Raw genomic sequence first — 24020 nt, 5'->3', positions numbered from 1 at the left:
TCTCCAAAAAGCCAAATCCCATTATCATTGGGCACCATAACCCTCTTGCACCATATGCTTTGATAGTATCCATGTACTATTAGAGTCACATGGGCCCTTTTAAAGTCATAGTGAGAAATAAAGATATGGGGTGATATTCAGCATTAATCCTTGGAGCAAATGTCCACAAATTTCAATGGGTTTATTCAGAGTATGACTTAGTTGGATACCATCCATACCTCATTTCAAAATGCCTTCAGGTTAACATAAAAAATAGATTTTACTGGTATTGCAATAAAGGTTCAACATAAAAATTATTGGGATACCTTGGATCACACAATGGTATGAGCTTTTAAAAAAAAACGCTACTGGAGTTCTATGTGTTTTGTTAGGGGCCAAGAGACATGTGACTGGACAAAAAGATACAATCAGACAAACCTCACTGAGCTATTACAAGAAGAAAACAGAATAGAAAGCAAAACAGGAACCTAAAGAGCATTTCCTCTAGGCTCCTAATTAAATAACAGAAAGAGACCATGGTATGCGAATAGCTTAAATAAGAAATCAGTGTTGAAAGTCTGCACTGTGAGTGTGTTAATTCTTATGTCAAGGTAAAGCAGATTCGTAGCAGAATCCCTGGAGTAAAATTTACTCCTGAGGTCCAATCCCTGCGATACTCTGAAATGTATTTATTTATTGTACACACAAGAAAGAACTGGGGGAAAAATAGAAAAACAGAAAAAATCTGTGCCACTTCAAAAGGAATGAAGCAGCCACCTAAAAATGGAATTTATGATAGCCATAAAATATATTTCTTACTCTTATTTTAAGAATTTGCTGGTGCTAGAATGGATCCCTTAGGCATTTGGTAGTTTCCCATTTGTTTCAGTAGGGGTAAATTGGACCCAATAATTTACTAAGTAAAATGTAAAAAAAATGAAAAAAGGGAGGCAAGGGAGAGATGAATGGTTTGGGGTGAGTGTGAGAGAGTTGTATCCAGTGTTAGCCAAATCAGAGTAGACCCATTGAAATAAATGAATTTGACTTAATCAGTTAATTTCAACGAATCTATACTCAGAAGAACTTAACTGGATACAATCCAGTTCAGTATTTTGAAGGATACAGGAGCCAACAATACTTACAAATATGTACTTAAAGATATATATACCATAGGTCAGTGGTTCCCAACGTAGGGGCCGTGACCCCCAGGGGGGCTGCGAAGTAATCAGAGGGGCCCACGAATAGTAAAGAAATGAATAATTAATTTTTTCTGAAAAGGTCTTAACTCCCTGGAATGTCTGCTTCCCACTACCACTGCAATGATACCTTCCCCTTGCTCCAAACAAGAGGGGAGAACTTTTGCTGAAGTGCCAGAGCATCCTTTGGGCACACCAAGGGCAGGCATCTGCCTATAAAATACATGGCAGATGCCAAAGGAGGCTGAGGGTAGAGATGCCAGAAGGAAGACGGGATTACTGTCACCGACTCCCATCTCCTTACACCACTGCTGATGGTGATGCCCTTACTCAGAACGAGAGGGCTTTTTGTGAAGCAAAAAGTAGCAAGGCTGCAAGGAAAAGCTGCTTTCTCCCTTCCTTCCTAGCACTCAGCCTGCCTCCCTAGGGGAAGGGGGTCATGAAATTTTTTGAACTTATAAAGGGGGTCCCGTACTCATAAAGGATGGGAACCACTGCCATAGGTAACTGTTGAAAAACTCTAATCCAAGCTACTCTGTAACAAGAGCTAAAAATATTATTACAATGTAGCTAAGTAGACTAAAGCTGGCTGCTTATCCTTCTCTCTTGGGACAGAGCCATTATCAATATGTTGTGCAAGGCAGCGGCATGTTGCTCCATGTTTAGAAAATGTCTCTAGGACATAATGATTAATTATTCATCCCAGTTGCCATCTAAGTGCCATGCAAAGACTTTGTCCAATAGAGCTTCAACCTTCCTTGTTGACATTTTGGGTTTGCAAACCCAAAGCAATGCAACAGGTCATACACAGCACTGCCCTAGAACTGTAATCCTGTCCAGAGGATCAATTACAGCAATAGAAAAATTCAAGGTAAAAAAAAAAAAAAAGGCCACGGGCACAGTACAAAGCAGATATAGTTCCCAATAGGTTTTGAGGAAGCTCTTTATCAAGGGAAGTGTTTAATGCTTCTTCATTAAACCTAACTGGAATAAGTTTTCTGGTGTCCCTTACCTAAGCTTAGCCTACAATGCCTCAACAGGTGAGAAAACCTTTCATTCACAAAATAAAAGCATGCTAAATATGCTCAGGAACACTTCAACCTTTGAGCTTTTTAGAATTACTTTTCTCTTTAGAAAGGAACTCCACACAAGCTCAAAGACTTTTAAGAGACATGCTGTATTGCTCACATAACAGGTAGAACTTAACTGGCACCCCAACCTTAAGTATACGTTACTAGAAGTGTGCTTTCTTTAGGAGACAAGAGCTATTTTCCCAGTTCCTTGGCACTTGTGATCTGTGCAGGATTTCCATTTTTGTGAAGAAACATTCTGGCACTTGAGGCTATATATGCACAGTAGGGCCCCGCTTACTGGCGCTTCGCTTCCCAGCGTTCCGCTAATGCGGTGGCTTTGATTTCCCGTTTTAAAAGCCGATTTTGCCCTTTTGCGGCATTTTCGCGTGACACGCCCCATTATATTCAATGGGGTTCCACTTTACGGCGGGGATCTGGAACGGAATAGGCGGGGCCCGCCTGTATAAAGTTTCAAGAGGAAAACTTCCAAAAAGCCAAGGATGAAACATTCCTGAGCATATTCACAGTTCCTTTATTTTCTGAATCAAATACTCCCTCACCAGCCCAGACACTGTGGAAATTATTTATCAATTTAACAGAATAAACTATATCTTACAATGTATTTCTGAGGTGAAAACCTACACTTTCTGTAGACAGAGCAGCAGGGCAACAGGTCCCAAGGTGTGTGCATGCGTGACTCCTGCAGCACATGTAACCAGTATCAAATGCATGATGCACTAAAAGAGGCACTGTGTGCCACTTACACAACATCAAGAACACTATTATGTAACATTTGATGATGGGCAAATTATTGGTGGTCAAGCAAACGGTCAGTTGACCATATATGACCAGTCAAATGACTGGCACCCCAAAACCTAGGGCCTGCAAAAGCCCTCAAAAGGTAGAACAAAACATTTTACTATTGTAGACCAATATACTTTTCCCTAACACCATCTAAATGCTGTATGCCCTTTTTGCAAGGATAGCAGAAATCAAGTCCAAAGAGAATCAGTGTAGTATAATGAACTGAGTGTTGAACTAAGACATAAGAGATAAGGGTTCAAATTCCCACTCAGCCATGAAGCTCACTGGATGACCTTGGGGCAGTCACCATCTCTCACTGCCTTAGCTATCTTACAGGGTTGTCATGAGGATAAAATGGACAGGAGAATCACATATACCACCTTGAGCTGCAGAGGAAAAGCAGTATATAAATGTAGAAGGAGTAGTAACAATAATGTATTGGTGCCACTACAATGCACACAGTTGTACATATACAACAGCACATTGGGGTCATTTTAGCTGCCAGTCTAACTGTGCTTGGGAGCAGGCATCAGTACAAGTTTAACACCATGCCAGACTCAGTGCCAAAAACATATGCTGTCTATGCTACAGGCTGGTTGCCTATGAGCAACATGTTACAATCCTAACATCCTGTAATGGAACTGCTATTATACTCCAAGGTCACGTGTCTTCACAGGTTTCCAGGAACCTTTATTAAAACTATTTAATTTATTGCAAACGTTCACGTACAGGCTGCCCTTCATCATATCAGACTTCTGGTAGTGAGCCTTGGGATTCTTCAGAAAATGACTGGATTTCCCCCCGTAATAAAATCAGTCACTACTGATATCTTCCTGAAGTTCAGCTGCATGGAAGTGCTGCTACACAAACTGACATTGAAAGACACCCCTCAAATTTCTTGCTTATCAGCAGAAGCCACATATTTCACAAAAGAAAACATAAAAGTTTCTCCCACATATTAGCGTGCTTAATTCTACTTGGTTCTCTTCATCATAGGAAAAAGGGAAGAGGCAGCTTTTTTATTATACACATGTGCAGCTGCAGAGTGCAATTTTCACTTGAATCTTAAAATAATGGACTTACAGTTTTAGTTCTGAATCAAGGCAAGAGATTTCCTCATGCTAAATAAGTGAAAGCTGGTAAAGTGTTTGTAACCACCTTGTTACCACCTAAGTACCACTCTTTTGAATTATAACTGAGTTCTAAAGAACAGAATTATAGATGACACCTCCTGCCACCCCACACCACTTTCTGGCCCTAATGTTGCCTCCCCTCCCAGCAAGTGTACATATAAATGTAAAAAGGGATGAGGAACCCATTGTCCTCCAGATGTTGTCAGACTCCTGCCATCAGTCTCAACCAGCACACCCAAACATCAGAAACAATGAGAGTTGGAAACCAGCAACATCTGGAGGGCCAGAAATTCCTCACTTCTAGAGCAAAAAATGTAAACATACATGCTCTGAAATTATGTAACAGTTAGTACATGTCTACCAAACTCTCTACATCCAAACATGGAATGAATTGAACTCTAGTCCACAAAAATAGAAAAAACAAAGACAGGTCTGTAAGGGGGGGGCAATCCAAATCTGCAGTTGGGCAATACCTTTTTCACTATCGCCCAAACCAATTGGGGAATATGGGAAAGAAAAAAAATAGGCTAGATCGTGAGGTCCCAACTGTGGATGTCACGGGGGAGGGGGTGGAGAGAGGTGTTCTGGCCTCCGCAGGAATCGCCACCAACTAATGGGGCGGTTACGAACAGACTACGAAGCCTAAGGCCAGAGGATGAAAGCCGCGCGTCGGGTGAATTTATTCAAGGGGGAGGAAGGCCCGGGCGCCTCAAGGCCCCTCGCTTCCTCCTCCGTGTTGGCGACGGCGGCGCCTTCGCAGCGGAAGGAAAAGGGCCGCCAGAAGGAAAAAAAAAAGACGAAATGTGTTGAGGAGAAATGAGGGAGGTAGCAAGGGCTAAAAAAGGGAGGGGAGCGACGACTGAGCGTGAGGGGAGGGAGAGAAGAGAGAAAATTCCCCTCGTGCCTTCCCCCCTCCCGTTTCTGCCTCGCGCTGGAAAAGAGCCTTGCGCCGCCGCCATTTTCTCCGCCTCAGCTCCACACGAGGGGGGGTAGGAGAAAGGACCGGCCTGGCTGGCTGCCTAGCGTGAGGCGGAGGGCGAAGAAAAGACACTACCGAGCTCCCGCCCCGCGGCGCAGCCTTCTCGCCGACCGCCGCCTCTCCCCCGTTTCTCCCGCCGCAGTTCTTTCCACCCCGCTTCAGCACTTACGCGGAAGAAGCCCGCGTCCATCTTGACTCCTCCTGCCTGGCCGCAGAGAGCGCTGCTCCGTGCCCCGACATGCACCGCGCGGCAGAGCGCGAGAGCCTGTCCTTCGCCGCCTCAGGCTTAGTGAATCATCACTCTGTCGTCGTCAGTCTCGTCAGTCTCGTCACTTCTCGCGGGAGTGGGAGGAGGGAAAGGAATGGGCCGGGCAGAGGCCGGGGTGACGCCACTCCAGAAAGAGGAGGCGGGACCACAGGGGGAGAGCGGAGATTGGCGGGAAATCCAGCCAACGACCAGCTCTCGTTCTACCCGGTACTAGCTAATCGTCGGGAAGGGCGAGGACGGCATCTGTGAGCCGCAGCCAACCAGACATTTCTGTTTTGGGGAAGGAGAATGGGAAGGTTGGTTCGGCCGAAAGAGGGCACTGCAGAGCGCTGTCTTGGCTATCTGTGCGCGCTTTTTAAAGAGGGAACGCCACGGAGCACAATGCCAATGGACAAGGTGCTCTCTACTGTGAAACCAACCACTTGCTTGCTTGATCCTTGCCCTTCATAAGCTGGTTATGAGCTGTAAAGAGAGACTGGGCAAAGGGATCAAGGCAATGGTAAATGCATCCTTGGAGGAGGGTGCAATGCCATTAGCCCTCAAGGAGGCAGTGATAAGACCTATTTTGAAAAAGCCCTCCTTGGATCCCCAAGATTTAAACAACTTTCGCCCAGTCTCCAATTTACCATTCTTGGGCAAGGTGATTGAGCGTGTGGTGGCTAAACAGTTACAGACACACTTGGAGGAAGCAGATTATTTAGATCCTTTCCAATCGGGCTTCAGGACTGGACATGGAACTGAAACAGCCTTGGTCGCTCTGGTGGATGATATGAGGAGGGCGTTGGATAGGGGAGAACATACTTTCCTCGTCCTCCTGGATCTCTCAGCAGCTTTCGATACCGTCGACCACGGTATCCTGTTAAATCGCTTGGAGGGATTGGGAATAGGAGGCACTGTTTTACGGTGGTTCCGTTCCTATCTCTCCAACAGATATCAACGGGTAGCGTTGGGGGATGAGGTTTCAGACCCTTGGCCCCTTAATTGTGGTGTGCCACAGGGTTCTATCCTCGCCCCCATGCTATTCAATATTTATATAAAACCACTGGGAGCCATCATCAGGAGTTTTGGGCTGCAGTGTCACCAATATGCGGATGACACGCAGCTCTACCTCTCATTTAAATCCTCACCAGAGTTGGCTGTGGAAACCTTGTCCAATTGCCTGGAGTCCGTAAGTGGATGGATGGGAGAGAACAGGCTGAAGCTGAACCCCGACAAGACCGAGGTGTTACTGGTGGGAGATAAGAGAAGGTTGGGAAATTTAGATCTGGTCCTTAATGGGGTGAGATTGCCCCTAAAGGACCAGGTCCGCAGCCTAGGGGTCATTTTGGACTCCCAGCTGTCCATGGAGGCCCAGGTCTCTGCAGTAAGCCGGGCAGCCTGGTACCAACTTCATCTGGTACAGAGGCTGCGACCCTACCTTCCTATACATCTGCTCCCACGAGTGATACATGCCCTGGTCTCCTCTCGATTAGACTACTGTAATGCGCTCTACGTGGGGTTACCCTTGAAGATGGTCCGGAAACTCCAGCTGGTACAGAATGCGGCGGCACGCTTAATAAAGCAGAGCCGTCGCCGGGACCATATCACCCCAGTGTTGATGGAGTTACACTGGTTGCCAGTTGTATACCGGGCCCAATTCAAGGTGTTGGTATTAACCTTTAAAACCCTATATGGTTTTGGCCCAGCTTATCTGAAGGAACGCCTCCAGTATCACCAAATATGCCGCCAAACAAGATCAGCCTCACAAGACCTTCTCTCGGTCCCACCGGTAAAAACAGCTAGGCTGGTGCGGACCAGAGAGAGGGCTTTTTCGATCGTGGCCCCCACCCTCTGGAACTTGCTTCCTTTTGACCTTCGACATGCCTCCTCCCTGATGGCTTTTTGCCGAGCCTTAAAGACCTGGCTATTCAGGCAGGCCTATGGGATCTCTGGGGTGGGTTAGGCTATTATGCTCTATTATTGAAGGATGGTTTAGATGAACTGATGTTAATATTATGATTGTTGTATGCATATGTTTTATATTGTATTTTATATTGTGTAAGTCGCCCAGAGTGTCCGTTAAGTCGGACAGATGGGCAACTAACAAATAAAATTTTATTATTATTTATTATTATTATTATAATGCTCATCTGTTTAGGATATGGCTGCGCAGGTGCAATCCTATGCTGCACCGTACAATTCAGTGGGACTTTACCCCCCCCCATTGGACTCAGCGGCACTTGCTTTGGCCAAGTAAGATCCGCAAAGAATCCCATCATATTTTTCAGGGTAACATTTATTCTGGCAGAAGTGGCCGGATGAAGAGGACAGGGCTCTTGTATCTTTTAATAGTGGTGTGTGCAACCGATGGTGGGGAGCCTTTTTTTGGCCCGAGGGCCACATTCCCTAGACAACCTTCCGGGGGCCACACACCAGTGGTGGGCAGAGCCAGAGGTAACAGTGGGCAAAGCAATACCTTTCTAGAATAGGCTTGTTTTTTCACACTTTAGGCAAGTAAAAACAGTTATCAAACTTAAACGATGCGTTCTAGGCAAGCAAAGACTCTTAAGGAAAGTGCCAAGCAGGTAGGGGTGGTGAGGGCGGTGACCTGGGGACCAGATAAAGAGGCCTGGAGGGCCACATTTGGGCCTTAAGGTCTGAAGTTCCCCACCCCTGGTGTAAAAGGCTGAATTAACTTAGCATAACAAACACAAGAGCCTGCTGGATCAGGCCAAAGGCCCATCCAGTCCAGGGTCCTGTTCTCACGGTGCCCAGCCAGATGCCCGTGGGAAGCCCTGAAGCAGCACCTGAGTGCAAGAGCACTCTCCCCTCCTGCGGTTTCTGGCAACTGGTATTTGGAAGCATACTGCCTACAACTCCGGAAGCTGAGCATGGCTAGTAGCCACTGATAGCCTTATTCTCTGTGTATTTGGCTAATGCACTTCTAAAGCCACCCAAGTTGGTGGCCGTCACTGCCTCTTGTGAGAGCAAATTCCAGAGTTTAACTATGGGCTGTGGGAAGAAGTCCTTTCGTTTGAAAAGGGAAATGGACTGCCTTCAAGTCAATCCCGACTTATGGCAACCCTATGAATAGGGCTTTCATGGTAAGTGGTATTCAGAGGCGGTTTTACTATTCCTTTCTCTGAGACTGAGAGGCAGTGACTGTCCCAAGGTCACCCAGTGAGCTTCATGGCTGTGTGGGGATTCGAACCCTGGTCTCCCAGGTTGTAGTCCAACACTGTAACCATTGCACCACACTGGCTCTCTTTTGCCTGCCCTGAATCTTCCAACATTCAGGTCCATTGGAGGTCCACAGGTTCTAGTGTTATAAGAGAGGGAGAGAAAAAAATCATTTCATGCAGAAGATCCCAGCACACACACACACACACACACACACACCCCGTTCTGTTCCCAACATTTTCAGGTAGGGCTGAGATCCCTGCCGGAAACTCTGAGGAGCCACTGAATATATTTGAGAGCTTCCCAGAAGCATCTGCCAGGCTGCTATTTGAAATCAAATCATGGACTACACTAATCTTGCTCCAGTCGAACAAAGCAGAGCAAAGATACCTGTGGCCCTCCAAGATGTTGCTTGACTACAACACCCATCTTCCCTGACCACTGGTCATGTTAGCTAGTAGGGCTAACGACTAGCTGGAGGTTGGAGTCCAACAGCATCTGGAGGGCCATGCTCCTACTATATGGATTGGGGCCATTCTGGTCTTCACTGTCTTACCACTGCCAGTCTTGAGTAGGAGTTGAGTATATGGGGATTCAGAGTGTAATGGCCTTGACCTCAGAGGAGTGTACTGTTACAAGTTGTGGTTGTCATCGTTGTTATTTATTACATTTATCAGTCACTTTATACAAAAAGCCTCAAAATGATTTGACACAACACATGAAAGCAATTTCCCTCTCCCCCCCAAAATTAAAACAATGAACAGTACAAAATATATTAAGTGCTCATCCAGTTATGTTACTGGATGAGCATTTCAGGATGAGTCCTACGCGCCCCACTAAAAGATGAACATCAACATAGGAGGCAACTTATTACCAAAGGCCTGGCACCTGAGAAAAGGATGGTGTAAGGTGCGTCTCCCTGGGGAGAGCATTCCACAGACGGGCCCCCCACCACTGAACAGGCCCATTCTCGTGTAGGCAAAGTTACAGCTAGGGTAATCCGTTGAAAATAAAATTACATATAAATCCATTTAATGTCAAGGAAATACTTTTGAAAAAACCTAAACTCTTAAATACATAATAACACATTTTGAAGTTCAGTCTATTCCATGCTATATTTTACTGACTTTTTATATGGACTGTAGACAACTTTATAGTTCCCTTGAAAAGAGTGACTGACTAAAAAACACACACATTAGGTTCAATAAAAACAGATCTTCAGTACACCTTTGAGGCGCTCTCTCTTTCCAGAAGGACCAGCTGCAGAAAAATTTGCTGCTGCTGTGTTTTAACAGTTGTGCAGCAAAGAAATTTTTCAGGAGATGCAGCTTGCCCTCACTCACACCTTTAGAACAAGGCTATATGGGGAAACTTTGAAATCCAGATATTGCAAATGTTTATGGTCAGTGAGCCCTGGGCAACATTGAGGTATGAATAAAAACTGTAACACGGATTTGTAAATTGCCACTAGAGGGTGTGGTATAGTTCCATGCGTGTTTAACTGAAAAAGAGTCCATAACCTCTGCACCAGGCTTCATCAACCTGGTGCACTCCAGATGTTTTCAACTGCAACTCCCATCAGGTTGGCGAAGACTGCTCTACACTCTGACTGCCACACACATATACAGGTATGTTGGTGCTTTTGCAAAGTATATCCTATTGAAAATATGAAGTGTGATATCATTTGAATGGCTTTCAGAAGTTCTGCATGAGACAGACTGCACACTTTTTGGGGGGGTATTGCATTGTAAGGAATGGTCTTGCCATGCCTCTGCATACAAGGCCTGTAACTCTGAAGCCCTTATTACTAGGTGGGGATGAGTTAATTTATTATACAGCAGACCATCAAGGACAGGGCCAGTTTATGTGGCAAAATACACTTCTATCTACATTCTGGAAAACAGAACTGCCGTTAAAATTGTTCTGATTCATTAGTATTTTTTTTAGAGGGGAGAGTGGAACCACCCTGCTACCTTGAATATCAAAGGTGAAGAGTGTTTTTCAGTCAAAGGGACACATCCCCTTGTGGAGAACCTTCTGAGGCCGAGCAATGGATGTGAATCTTACCAACTCTACAGTAGGCTACATTCCAGCCACATAAAGAAGAGAGGTTTACAGTGCGCGCGCACACACACCATTTCATTATTTCCTTGCATTTTGATTCTTAACTGGGATGTTGTTGGTTGGACACTAGCTCCCATCAGCCACATCCAGCATAGCCAATGGCCAGGGATGATGGCGCTGCAGTCCAGCAACATCCAGTGGGCCGCAGATTTCCCACCCTTGCTCTATAATAAACAAATTCTTAGCAAAAATAGTTGCTTAATTGAAATGTGGTGGAGCCACCAGAGGCCAGATGTTGCTTTAGGGCCCACATCTGGTCCTACTTTTAATACACAAGCCGAAGACACAGTAATTCATACCAGAGCAACAATGCCGCTTCTGTGCAATTGTATCCCGTGGGCCTGGTGAATTTTTAGGTTAGATATAATGGGCACCCGCTTCAGCAATACCGAACTTGTGTACTTTCTGCCAATGCATTCGCCACCCCCAGTGTTTGTAAGTGAAAAAAGGGTTTGTCACGAGCTTTGTTTTTAAAACTGACAATAAGCATTGATGGTCAACCATTGCGGAGCTCGTATTTCATAATGACAAGCTGGTCTGTACACATTCCAGCCATCCATGCTGCACAGAGCAGAACCTGGAACCTTGCATGAGCTCATCCTGGCTTCTAGCCTGCATGCCTAAATTACAAACTTAAATTAGTTTACCCAATCTAGCTTCTCGTCCTAAGGAGTAGCATGCTCCTGCGAGTACCCCCAGTGTTGCATTCTCCTTACTAAAGGTGGATGAATCTGTCAATTTCAGTTTCTCATTTTTCCAGTCTTACTCATTTCTGCATTGGTTTGTGCATTATTTTTCACAACTTCCCAGAATTTTGCAATGCAGTTCTCCAGCCAAGTATTGTGTACAAAGATGTATATACCGGGGTAAAGTGTGCAAATGTTTCTGAAAAGAACGTACAAAAATGCATTATATTAGGGGAAATTGCCTACAAATATGCATAAATTAGGAGAAATTTGAACTAAAATGCTGCAGAATTTTCACGAGGACTTGTTTTTTTTTAAAAAAAATCACAAAATGGTGTGGAAATATGGAGAACTAAAGATTGGGAAAATGAGAAACAGAGAGGAACTGAAGGGGACAGAACCGTCCATTCCTAGATATGGGTGGGGGTTACTTCATGAACTTCAATGTTGCTTTTGAATCTTATCTCCTACCTGGTAGTTTACTTTTTTGTTCTGACCAGTTCCATATTAGAAAGGTTTTCACTTCTTTTCTGAGATTCTTTTTAAATTTGGCAGAAGGAGAACGCAGCATGCATTTTTTTTTAGACAGGTCAGAAATATTATCTATGGACACCAATCATTATTTTTAAAAAATCTATTTTATTTAAGTAGCAGCATACACAAACCCCATCAGGTTCCATTCTGCCCCTGCTGGTCTTTGCTGTCTTGCAATTAAAAAAATATTATTTCTTCATTCCATGCTTTCATTTTAAAAAGACACCAGAACCAAACTGGACCAAAATAAATAAATTCAGTTGCTATGTCAAGTTTCCCCAGGCAGAGTATTTATTGAACAGGAGCTGTGGTGCAAGAGAATACATCAAAGTTCAGTCACATGGATGTTACAGTGTGCTTAGAGTGCAATCCTATACATGTCTATTCATTAAGTAAACCTCACTGAGATCAGTGAGAATTGCTCCCTGGGAAGCATGTACAGGACTGCAGCCTAACTCATGCTGAATCGTGTCCTGAGTTGTACCTCAGATCCAGTGGTGGCTGGTGCCTATTGGGACTGTAACGGCAGAAGACAGGGAGACCAAACAGTAGGAGAAGCCAGAGCCAATGACAGGCAAAGCCAGTAACAGTCGTGGTGGCTGGTGCCCACTGGGACTGGAAGGGTGGAAGACAGGGAGGTCAACAGTAGGGGGAGCCAGAGCCAACAATAGGCAGAGCCAGGGCCAGATTAAGCTGAGGAGGGCCCCTAGGCTGATTGGTGTTTGGGGGGCCCTATCCTTTTAGGCACGCATGCGTAACATCGACCAAGATGGCGGCAGAGGCTTCAGCCCCTTAGGGAAACCTTGGCCGCCATCTTGATTGATGGCAAACCACAAAAACAGCAGAGAAAAAGGTAAGTGAAGCGGGGGGATGGTGGGTGGTTCAGAAGCTCTTGTCCTGCGATCCGTGGCTCCTGTCCAGCTTCTGGGATCATGGAAGAAGAGCGGAGGGCCCTCTGTAGCTCCAGGGGCCCTCGGGCCAGTGCCCCATGGGCCCCCAAGAACTCTGGGCCCCTAGGCTTCAACCTACTAAGCCTAATGGATAATCCGGCCCTGGGCAGAGCCAATCAACTTGAGCTTTGTACCCATCATTCTTGCTGAGTTCTACCAGGACAACACAGAGGAAGGTGGCAGGTAGGGCTGGAGTGGCTGTAAGTAAGAAGGCAGGCAGATGAGGGCTGGCTGAAGGCAAGCTGAGGTTGGTGGGCATAGACCAGCCTCCATTGCCCAGATATACTCCCTCCCTCCCCAGCTCGTGTCAGTCTTCACAGCCTTGTGAGCTGGGAATTCACAAAATGCTGCTTCATTTTGATTGTCTGCATTACTGACCCCCACAAGAGAAACACCAAACCCACACGGGGAGACATTTTAGACCCGGTACACTCATTTTCTCCTTTGTTTGCCTGAAATTCTGGGGTGAGGTGAGGGGGCTCCCTTCCACCAGTATTCACAATCAGAGCCAGTTTATACAGTCAGCAACATCAGGTGGTAAAGCAATTTCTGGATCTAGATAAGACCATTAGAAGAAAGAGTCCTGCTGGATCAGACCATCCTGCCTCCCACAGACTTGGCCAATCAGATGACCTATTTATTGAGCATTCATCCTGATGCGCGGAGGTTAGATTACATCATGTCTTTAGCGAGCATTTGTGCTGATTTGTGTGCAGGGAGGTTATACAACAATGAGCACTCATCCCGATTTCCTTGCGGGGTGTTTGCATACTTTCCTGTTTAGTCATTTGTTTGCCTCACACTTTTCAAAGCATTTCCTCTTCTCTTTCCAACCTACATAAAGTCCACTGTGTTTTGTGTTTTAAGAGGCTTTGTAGCGCTAAGGTGATGGAGCATTTTAATGGAAAAGGCTGGGCCTCACCGGTAGAGCATCTGCCTTGCATGCAGACAGTCCCAGGTTCAATCCCCAGCATCTCTAGGTTGGGCTGGGAGAGAACCCTGTCTGAAACCCTGGAGAGCCGCTGCCAGTCAGTGTAGAGAGTACTGAGCTAGATGGACCAACGCAGTAGAAAGCAGCTTCTCCAGCTAAGATGTCAACGGATCAAATGCTCCCCATATGAGGAAAAGCAACAAACCACAGAACACAGAAAGCTAGCACGTCAGGGAGAAAGATTCAGCCTAGCACCTTCCCTGACTCGCAATCACTTAAAACATCTAAGATGGCAGAAGTCTTGGCAGCTGCAGCTGCAGCGCCCGCTGTCTCTCGGCACCACTTCTTCTTCTGCGGTTACAAAGGGGAGGTTAGCCCCAAAGTGCCGATACTACCTGGTGTTTATGCAATCTTTCTTTGGCTTGAAGGAGCTGCCGCCAGAGGGCTTGAAGCCAGCGGCCAATGCTACCATGGCCATCTCCCCCAGCATGGCAGAGGAGAGGGCAAGGAGGGGCACACGGAGGAGTCCGGCACAACTGAACTCTGATAATGCCTCTTGCATGAGGACAGAGAGGGGTGTGTGAGGGTGTATACAAACTAGTCTACTCTATAAAGGCAAAATTTAACTTCATTGCTCAGTCCACTTTTGCCTCTGGCCCCACCCAGAAGGAAATGTGACCCTTGGGTTAAAAAAGGTTCCCCACTGCTGCAATCAGGGCCAGCACTAGGAATGCCAGGGCCCTTGGGCATCAGCTTGCCCTGGGCCCCGGCGTGTGTGTGTGTGTGCGCGCACACACACACACACAGCCCCCCCACCTACCTGTCTGCTGTCTTTTACCATTGCCCTTAACGAAGATGGCGGCCACAGTTTCCCTAAGGGGATGATGCCTCCGCCGCCATCTTTGTTGATGGCATGTGTGCGTGCTATGCACACGCATCTCTGCCATCAACTAAGATGGCAGCAGGGGCTTCAGGACCTTAGGGAAACCGCAGCCGCCATCTTCATTAAGGGCAATGGTAAAAGACAGCAGACGGGTAGGTGGGGGGGCGTGGATCGCGGAAGGGCAGGTGAGGGGGCCCCTGTAGCTCCAGGGGCCATCGGGCCAGTGCCCCACCTGGCCACCCTTTAGAACCGGCCCTGGCTGCAATAAGCAAATGACAAGATGAACCCCCCCTCCATTCCTTATACTGGCACCTGAGGGGAGCACACTGGCTTTGGGAATGCTGTGCAGGCCATGTGGCACACACAGCTCCATCCTCCGACTCCTCACCGCCACCCTCCATCCCTCAGCATCTGCTGCCTACTTCATTCTGCACAACAGTAGGAACAGCCCTGGATGGAAGGAAGTTTATCTCCACCTCTCCAGAATCTCAAACAAGCAAAGGACCATTCAGAATCCAAGAGACTGAGGAAATGTATGAGCTGGGCCTAAGATGAAGTAGCAGAAAACTGTGGAAGGCCATATTGTGACCCAACAACAGGGGTAGCTGTGCCGCTAGTGACCCCTCCCACATCCACAGCTGTAGAGACAAGACACCACTTTCATGAATGGGTGACAGCTTGGAATTCCCTCAGTTGTCTAGAAGCATGGCCATCTGGCCAAAGGAAGTAGGCTATTGGTAACAACACCTTTCAGAGTCTTCTTCTACGTTGATGATTTGTAGGCCTTCCTTGAGCCCAGGTTTTGATCTGGCTGGTCGCTCTCCAAGACGCTCATGCCTCACGGCCTTCTCTCTGGCATGTGGATGTCCACGGGGACAAATGTTACTGTTGTGGTACGGCTGGCACTCTTGCTGTTCTGTCCCAACGTGGAGGGGATCATGACTTTGGCATTCTTCGGTTCCAGCTCCCGCTTTGCCCTCATGCGTCTACAAAGAGCAAAGCAAAGACTGCATTACACCAGGGCTCACTGGTCTTGAACTGCCCGGGTTGACACATGAGACAACTGCCTTAATACCACGTGTGGCCATCGGGCCATCTAGCTCAGTTTTGTCGGCACTGACTGGCAGCAACTCTCTAGGGTTTTAGACAGTGGACATTCCCAACCCTACCTGGAGATGCCATTGGGGATTGAACCTGGAGAGACCTGCATGCAAAGCAAGATGCTCTACCCACTGAGCTATGGCCCAGTGGTTGTTTGAGTTATAGCCAAAGCAGGTTCTACCCATGTGCATGAATGAACATGACTAACTTGGGTCCATTGATTTCAATGGGTTTACTCTAAGTAAAAACTTTGTTGGATATAACCCTCTGCCTTCGGGTGGTGTCCATTGCCCTTGCACTATGTCCTAGGATGGGAAGGAAGCCTATGGAATCCTCAGCCTCTAACAGGCAAGCTACATGATCAGCAACCCCACCCCCATGATGGACTGTACCACTTCACCCCTCTGTCTGCAGCTTGAGGTGGTACAGTCCAGCAAACAGGCCCATTTTTACAGGATTCCACTGCTTTCCACACTGCTCCAGGAACACAAGAATTGGAAGTTCTGAAGAGAGGAGTTAATCACACAACATCTCCTCCTGCCACGCTATCGCCCTTCCCAGAAGAAGACAGGAGAGGAAAAGCTATAGCCCACAGTGGCAGTCCACAGACTTTGTGTACAAAAGACCCCAAGTTCAACTCCCAGCATTGCCGGGTAGGGCTAACTAGAGAAATCAACTGTCTGGCTTGTTATAAAGGCTGCTCCCTATGTTCTTAAAGTGGAGCAACCCTTACCTGGAACCTCACTGCATTTATGGTCCCTTCAGCATTATCTAGGCTTACTGGATAGTAGAGATGGGCAAGAAATTTGATTCCGTTTGCATGTCAAGCTGAATTGATCAAATTCACACTTTCTGAAACAATACAAGAAATACAGCCCTCCTTCAAAATTTGCACTTATTCGAATTTTGCAATGCAGTCCGCCAACCAACCAGGGTTTACAAAAATGCATTATTAGGGGAAAGTGTGCATAAAAATGAATATATGAGTGAAAATAATATACAAAAGTGCATTATATGATGAGAAATTGCTTGCAAAAATGTGTACATTAGTCAAAACCGCCCACGCAAGTGTGTTTATTAGGAGAAATGTACATTAAAATGCTGAAAACTTTTATGAGGAGTTTTTTTAAAAAATCACAAATTGTTGCAGAAATGTGGAGAGCTGAATTTAAGACTGGAAAAATGAAAAACTGAGAGAACCGAAACGGACAGATCTTTCCATCCATTCTGGAGAAGCAGCCATTCCTGTATCTGTTCCTGTGTTGTGGAGATAAATGTAAGAACAGGCCCTTTTATACATACCATTAGGCAGTTGATCATTTATTTTTGCAATCCAAGTTAAATATATATACTGCTGGATTGCAATCCAAGTTAAATATATATACTGCTGGATTGCAAGAATCTAACCAATTTTTTAAAAAAATTATCAAGAACAACAGCAAATAGCAAGTACAGTAGGGCCCCATTCATACGGCAGGTTCTGTTCCAGACCGCTGCCGTAAAGCGAATTCCACTGTAAAGCGGAACGCATTGACTAACATTGTCTAAAATGGTGCCCGATGCTTGAAAAACGTCGTAAAAGTGGAACAAGCACCGTAGGAGCGGGGGGCCTTTCTGCAATTGACAACCGCTGTATCGGTGGAACGCTGCAAAGCGGAGAGCTGCAAAGTGGGGCCCTACTGTAATTAAAACCTTTAAAAATAATTAAAACAACAGTGGACTAGAAAGAGATTTACTAGGCTTCATCCTGTTCTCTATTCATTAGATCTCCCTCGCATATTTTGCTCCTGAGTAATGGCCTGTTGCCCTTTATTCATTGGATTGTATCTAATGCTAGTCCTACTCAGAGTAGCCCATTAATTTGAGTAGTACATATTGGGATACAACCCATTGGGTCTCCCTTGCATATTTTGCCCCGTGTATCACCTCTAACGGAAGATCGCACAAACGAAAATTGCAAGGCAGAACTGCAGAGCCTCAAACACAAAAATGCAACAGTAGCATGATTTCAGCGGGTCCTGCAGAAACAACCACAGAACACTGGCAGCACTCCACACACAGCCTATTGTTCTCCTGAAAAAAATGGAAGAAACTTGAGCACAAAGCCTAGTCACTGACTCACCTGTTATACATTTTCAACAAGAGGAGAACCACGGTGAATATAACAATTACACCAACTACGACGGCTGCCACAATCGCTCCAGAACCTAGTGGGAGGAAGGAAAGGGGGAAGAGAACACCGATGTGAACATGGTTCAGCCCAGGTTTAAAATATTTCTTATTTATTTGCAGAAGTATTTATATACCACCCTCTCGCCAAACATCAGGAACACAAAAAACATTTAAAAGCAATACAAAACAATCATTAAAATGACTGGCTACTCAAGAACAATTTCAAAAAACTGCATAGGCCTGCCGGCATGAAAAAATCTTGAAGAGATGCCTGTCAGTCAAAAGTGAGGATGCCAGCCAAATCTCGGCTGACAGTGTTCCACAGTGTGTGGCCTGCAACACTAAATGCCTATCTTCTGGTTTAGGCCAGTCAGGCATCAGTAGCGGGGGTGGGGGGGCACTTTTGATTCTCAACATACAATAAAACAAGTGCCTCCAAGGGAGGGCTGCAGCTCAGTGGCAGAGCATCTGCTTTGCATGCAAAAGGCCCCAGGTTCAATCTCTGGCATCTCCAGGTAGGGCTGAGAATGTTCCCAGTCTGAAGCCCTGGGGGAAGCTGCCAGTCAGTGTAGGTGATAATGAGCTAGCAGCTCATCTCCCTTGCTCCTATCCAGTAGGATTATAAACACCTATTATTTGACTTTTCATTTTCTCAAGTGTGCAGATAGGACCGTCCAACAAGCCCCGTTTCCAAATCACAACCTTCTTTTGAAACAGCCCTCCATTTCAAAAGCAGCTGGCTTTTGAAACGGGGGAACGTGTCTGACAAAAACAGTCCCTGATGCTCCACTGGGCATGTGCGATGGCAAGTTCAGTCCTTTGCAGCTGTGACAGGGACTCTTTATTGTCAGAGTTTATCGATCGATCGATTGCATTCATATCCCACCTTTTCTCCAAGGAGCTCAAGGTCCTTAGGGCTGAAACAGGTGCAACACAAGAGATCATGCATCTTTTAAAAAAGAAATCCTTTTAAAGAAGCTGCAAAGGCTCTTATTTATTCATTTGTTTATTTATCACAGGGGTTGCCAACATGGAGTCCTCAATATGTTGCTGAACTACAACTCCCATCAGTCCTGGTCACTGGCTATACTGGCTGAGGCTAATGGGAGTTATAGTCCAAAATATCTCAAGGGCACCAGGTTGGCAAAGACTGTTTGATCAGAACAGTGGTGCCGAAGGAGAAGATTTTTTTTTTTTAACCACTGTGCTGTTTTTTCCATTTAAAATATCACACACACATGCAAGGGGTGGTGGTGGATATAGCATCTGTATGGTGCATGTATTTTTTAGTAATGCATTGGGGGGGTTGATTCAAGCCCAGTCTGCATTATACATTTAAACCAGTAACATACCATTTTCAAGATTCATGCCTTCTCCCAAAGAACATTGGGAACTATAGTTTGTTACTGGCACTGAGAGCTCTTAAGAGACCCCTCTTCCCCTCACACAGCTACAATTCCCAGAGTTCCCTGGCAAGAAAGACTGGTTGTTAAACTGCTGTGCATCACCTAAGAACTCTCTGCACCCTCAGCCAACTATAGTTCCCAGGATTCTTTGGGAGAAGCCATGACTCTTTAATGTGGTATGGTAAAGCTTTAAAAGTGTAATGTGGATGGGGCCTTAGATTGGGCAAATGGTTCAGTGGGGAAAGAGTTAACACCTCTCTTGCCCCCCCTCGCCCCTATACTGCTGCTCCCTTGAACAACAACGCCCCTTGAGTCTGCTTTAAAGTTTAAAAGAAAAAAGAAAAGCTCTCCCTTATCATGTCAGTTTCTATTCATAGTTCTAAATGTTCCTGTCTGGTGGCATTTGGTGCACAAAATGAACCAGAGCCCTAATTGTGCCCCATTATTGTTCCTTAAGCCACCCAACAACCAAGTCTATGCTATGGTGGTAGTATGTCCTTCAAGGTCAAACTTGCTCCCTTCAGATAGCTAAATCTTTTATACATCTTCCTCACCTTTACAGAATTATCTGAAGAACTACAGAACTATCGGCCCCTTTCATTCTCCCAACGGTATTCCCTAAAGTCCAAATTCCTGTATAATCTTTTGTACAAACATGAGTTCGCTCCAAGAGGTGTGAGCAGAGGTCCAGCCTTGTTGGGAGAGACCATTCAGTCCATTGGTGGGAACTTTAGGAAGAGCCCTGCTGGATCAGGCCAAAGCCCCATCTAATCCAGCACTCTTGTTCCCACATGGGCCAACCGTTTCAGCTACTGGGTTGAATTCCCTTGTGGCTAATCTTCCAAGGGCAGCAAGTCAGTGGTGAATGAGGAGACCCCTGACTCTCTCTCTCTCTCTCACACACACACACATATATTTTAGACATGTTTTATCACTGGATTTATATACCACTTCGAGAATCGTTTTGTGTGTGTGTGTGAGCAAGTGGTTTATATATTTTCTTAATAAATAATAATACACACACGTTCATACACATCCACGCTAACACTGCTTGATCACCTAGCCCAGCATCCTGGTCTCACGGTGGCCCACCAGATGCCTCTGGGAAGCCTGCAAGCAGGACCTGAACGCAACAGCAACTGTCCCTCTCCTGCAGCTTCCAGCAATTGGTATTCAGAGGCATGCTGCTTCTGACAGCGGAAGCAGAACATAACCAGGGTGGCCAGTAGCCTCTGACAGCCTTATCTTCCACAAATTTGTCTACTGTAGATTGTGATGGTTATTGTTATTCAACTCTTGTAAATTGTGTTTTGTAAATTGTATTGCTTTATTGTATTGATTCATTGTTTTACTGATGTATTCTTATATTGTATTTTGATATTTGTGCCTTCTGTAAGCCACCTTGAGGGCCTTGGGCCAAAGGGCGGGGTATAAATAAATAAATGAATAATCATAATCTTTTAAATCCATCCAAGTTGGTGGCCATCACTGTCTCTTTCAGGGGTGAATTCCGTAGTTCAACTCTAGGTTCTCTCTCTCATTGGCACCTAATGGAAGCTTTCTGTGATTGGAAGGGTGCGGAGGGGAGGCTACAGAAACGTGAGGTTTCTCACCCTTGATCTAGTCCAACATTTGATCTCCAAGATCAGCCAGCCATAGAAGCCTCCGGAAGCTTAGAAACAGCACACAAAATGTGTCCCCACCAAACCTGCATCTCCTCTGTGGGACTAATTTTATTTACTGAATAACTGATTGAATGGTGACATGGAATGATTTTGCCCATTTTCATGATACCTGTTCCAAAACTTAACAGAACTTGGGCTTCCTCCCTTCAGACCCCAAATCCCAGCATTGCATTTATCTTACTCTGATAAAGAATTTGTTCTTGAGACTTTGTGGTCACATTTGCCGAAGACATGGAATTCTCAGCCACTGGCGCAGCTGTCGTCATCTTGGTTCCAGCTAGGCAGAACAAAGTAACAACTATTTTAGAACCATGCAAAGGTGAGCAACAAGAGAAAAAAACGGTGTGAAGATCTTTTGTCGGACCATTGTCCAACAGCAATGTATGCAAGCTTTCCGGTTATACAGAACTCTTTGGTCTTATCCAGATAATCAGCTGCATTCACACAGCACACATGCCATTCTGCTCTCTTCTCCTTGCCCTGCCCCCCACAAATCTGCTCTAGAGAGCCTCCCAACTGTGTGAGGATGATTTTCAGGGGGCAGCAGCAGAGAGGAGGAAGAAGACATTCCATGGTGCAAGTGGAAGATTGCTATCCGAGCAGCACCATAGCATTGGATACTACCTATGGTTTTATAAAGCACCTGAAACTGCTAACTGCTGCACTAGCTGGTGCTGTCACTGGTACCACCCCAGTCTGCAGCATACATACAGAAGCATGAAACTGACCCATAGTGGTAGAGTGCAAGGATGGAGTGATGTAAGTTCAAAATCCCTGCTCAGTGGATGACCTTGGGCCAATCACTGACTATCTAAACTTCCTCACAGGGTTGTTGTGAAGATAAAATTGCAGAAGGAGATCATATACCTCACCTTAACTCTTTGGAAGAATTGTAATACATGGGATGGGGGGGATTGTAGATGCCTTTTATTCTGCAGGGAGTCAAGTGTGATTTGAAAAATTTAGGGGTGTAGCAAGAGACAAAGAACTTCCATCCTTAGTATTACAACAATTATTGAGGACCTCAGATAGATACAGAGTGATATTAAGTCCTGGCATATCACATTGGACCTCAGTAATAAGACATGATTTAAAAAAAAATTACGAAGGAATTGTTTTGTTGCATTCCATGTTTGGAAAGAAAAAGTATCAAGGTTTGGGGATCTTATACTACAAGGCAGGATATTAACAAGGCAGGAGATTGCTTTGGAAACAGCAGAATGGTCACTTCCAAGGCTGTAGTATCTTCAAATCCAGAATTTTGTACTGAATATTCTGGGCCCCTATATAGCCTTAAGACAACAGATAATTTGGGAGAAAATTATGGGAAAAGGAGTTCAGTTATTATGTGAAAATGACAAATTACTATTGGATACAAGAATAATGGAAGTTATCTGCAGGAAGAGATACTGGGGGTTAGGGATGGAACGTCCATTCGGTTTTCTCAGTTTCTCATTTTCTCCATCTTAAATTCAAATTTCTGCAGCAATTTGTGCTTTTTTTTTTTAATCATCATGATAAATCTCCAGCATTTTAGGGTGAATTTCTCCTAATAAACACATTTTTGTAGGCAGTGTTAACTAATGTACACATTTTTGCAAGCAGTTTCGTGTCATGGAATGCATTTTTGTATGTTATTTTCACTCAGCTATTCATTTTTATGCTCACTTTTCCCTAACATATGCAACACATGGTTGGCAAACTACATAGCAAAATTCGAGTAAATGTGAATTCCGAAGGAGGGCTGTGTTTCGGTTCGCATATTGTTTTGAAAAGTGAACTGAATTGAATTTCTCACCCATCCCTATAAGGGGCATACTATCGGATAGCTTATGAAAGATATGGGGATTCATGACAAGAGTTCTTTATGTTTATCAATCTGAGAAATTCAGTATAAGCTTATACTAAGATGAGGGTCTCTGGTAACCATCTGCTTCACCCTGTGGGCACCTACCTGTTGTTTGCTTGCTTGCCTGCCTGCTTGCCAGCAGAATTGTCTCCACCTGCAGCTCTCAGAGGTGTGGCCAGCAAGTTCTTTAAGCTGTAGAAGTCCAAGGCAGTGGCCTTGGGCACTGCCCATCCGGTGTCAGTAAGGACTTAAGCTTATAAGCAGGTTTCTCAGGGTGGCCACTATGAAGCAAGATGGCACTCATTAGAATGCCTGAAACACCAGAGGGCTAGCTACATCAGTGGCTACATCACTTTCTCTGGAGAAGAACTTGGAGAAAGGTCTTCTCTATAGTGGTGCCCCAGTGGTGCAACTTTCTCCTCTTGGGAGACATGGATGGTCATACGATGGGGCTCTACTGTATATATGGTTTTTTTTCTCTCTCTCTATTTTTCTCTAGCGTTTACAAACTAGATTGATTTGAGATTTGAGCCTGTTTTGTGACATTGTGTGGTGTGTTGAAGTTTTTTATTATGATGATGTTCTGAACTGTTTTTATTATATTGTTTTATTCTTGCTATGGAAGCCGCTTGGAGGTCGCCTGGTGACGCAAAGCGGCATACAAATATTCTAAATAAATAATATGGCACTTAACCCTGTAAAGGCTGGATAAAATCTATTCTGTTAATCCCTTGAAGTGCTGTAAGTGCCAAATGGTAAATGCAAACCTTATATATGTATGGTGGGATTGCCCAGTGGTCATGCTTTTCTGGAATCGGATAGTTCAAATTGTAACTAACAGAAATGACTGCCCACTGAGGCCTACTCTTATGTCTCATGGTGCTTATTTGTCAGATTGTCCCAGAGGAAATTCCATCCAGATTACATTCTTTAGCTTCAATTATTACAGTAGCCATTAAAATAGCATGAGCTAGGAACTGGAAAGGGCACAATCATCTTCTGTTAATGAAAATGTCTAGAGCTTGCAGTAATGGAGAGATTAACACATTTTGTTAAGGGAAGGATGGTAAGTAATTTGGGTTTTATGGAGAGATGGGTTTTATGGAGA

The 24020-nt window shown here is 45.2% G+C and overlaps 2 protein-coding genes across 7 annotated transcripts in view; both read right to left on the bottom strand.

Annotated features, from left to right (window-relative positions):
- SRRM1 (serine and arginine repetitive matrix 1) overlaps positions 1 to 5517 on the bottom strand; it is a 34277-nt gene extending 28760 nt beyond the window's left edge. For 2 of the 3 annotated variants that reach the window (XM_061596244.1, XM_061596246.1), the window contains exon 1: positions 5334 to 5517. In XM_061596244.1, coding sequence (XP_061452228.1) covers positions 5334 to 5354 — 21 coding nt within the window. In that variant the 5' untranslated portion in view covers positions 5355 to 5517. The remainder of the gene's footprint in view (positions 1 to 5333) is intronic. The other variant, XM_061596245.1, reaches the window with a different exon arrangement.
- Positions 5518 to 9272: 3755 nt separating this feature from the next.
- Positions 9273 to 24020, bottom strand: part of NCMAP (non-compact myelin associated protein) — a 40799-nt gene continuing 26051 nt past the window's right edge. For 3 of the 4 annotated variants that reach the window (XM_061597383.1, XM_061597382.1, XM_061597380.1), the window contains 3 exons: positions 21245 to 21340; positions 17923 to 18007; positions 9273 to 15685 (listed from right to left, as the gene is read on the bottom strand). In XM_061597383.1, the coding sequence (XP_061453367.1) occupies positions 15538 to 15685; positions 17923 to 18007; positions 21245 to 21329 (318 nt within the window). In that variant the 5' untranslated portion in view covers positions 21330 to 21340 and the 3' untranslated portion in view covers positions 9273 to 15537. Of the gene's footprint in view, positions 15686 to 17922; positions 18008 to 21244; positions 21341 to 23017; positions 23194 to 24020 lie in introns of all 4 variants that reach the window. The other variant, XM_061597381.1, reaches the window with a different exon arrangement.

This window comes from Rhineura floridana, chromosome 15, assembly GCF_030035675.1.
Source record: "Rhineura floridana isolate rRhiFlo1 chromosome 15, rRhiFlo1.hap2, whole genome shotgun sequence".
Classification (NCBI taxonomy): Eukaryota; Metazoa; Chordata; class Lepidosauria; order Squamata; family Rhineuridae; genus Rhineura; species Rhineura floridana.
Note: the sequence above shows the minus strand (reverse complement) of the source record. Positions and strands in the feature narration are given on the sequence as shown.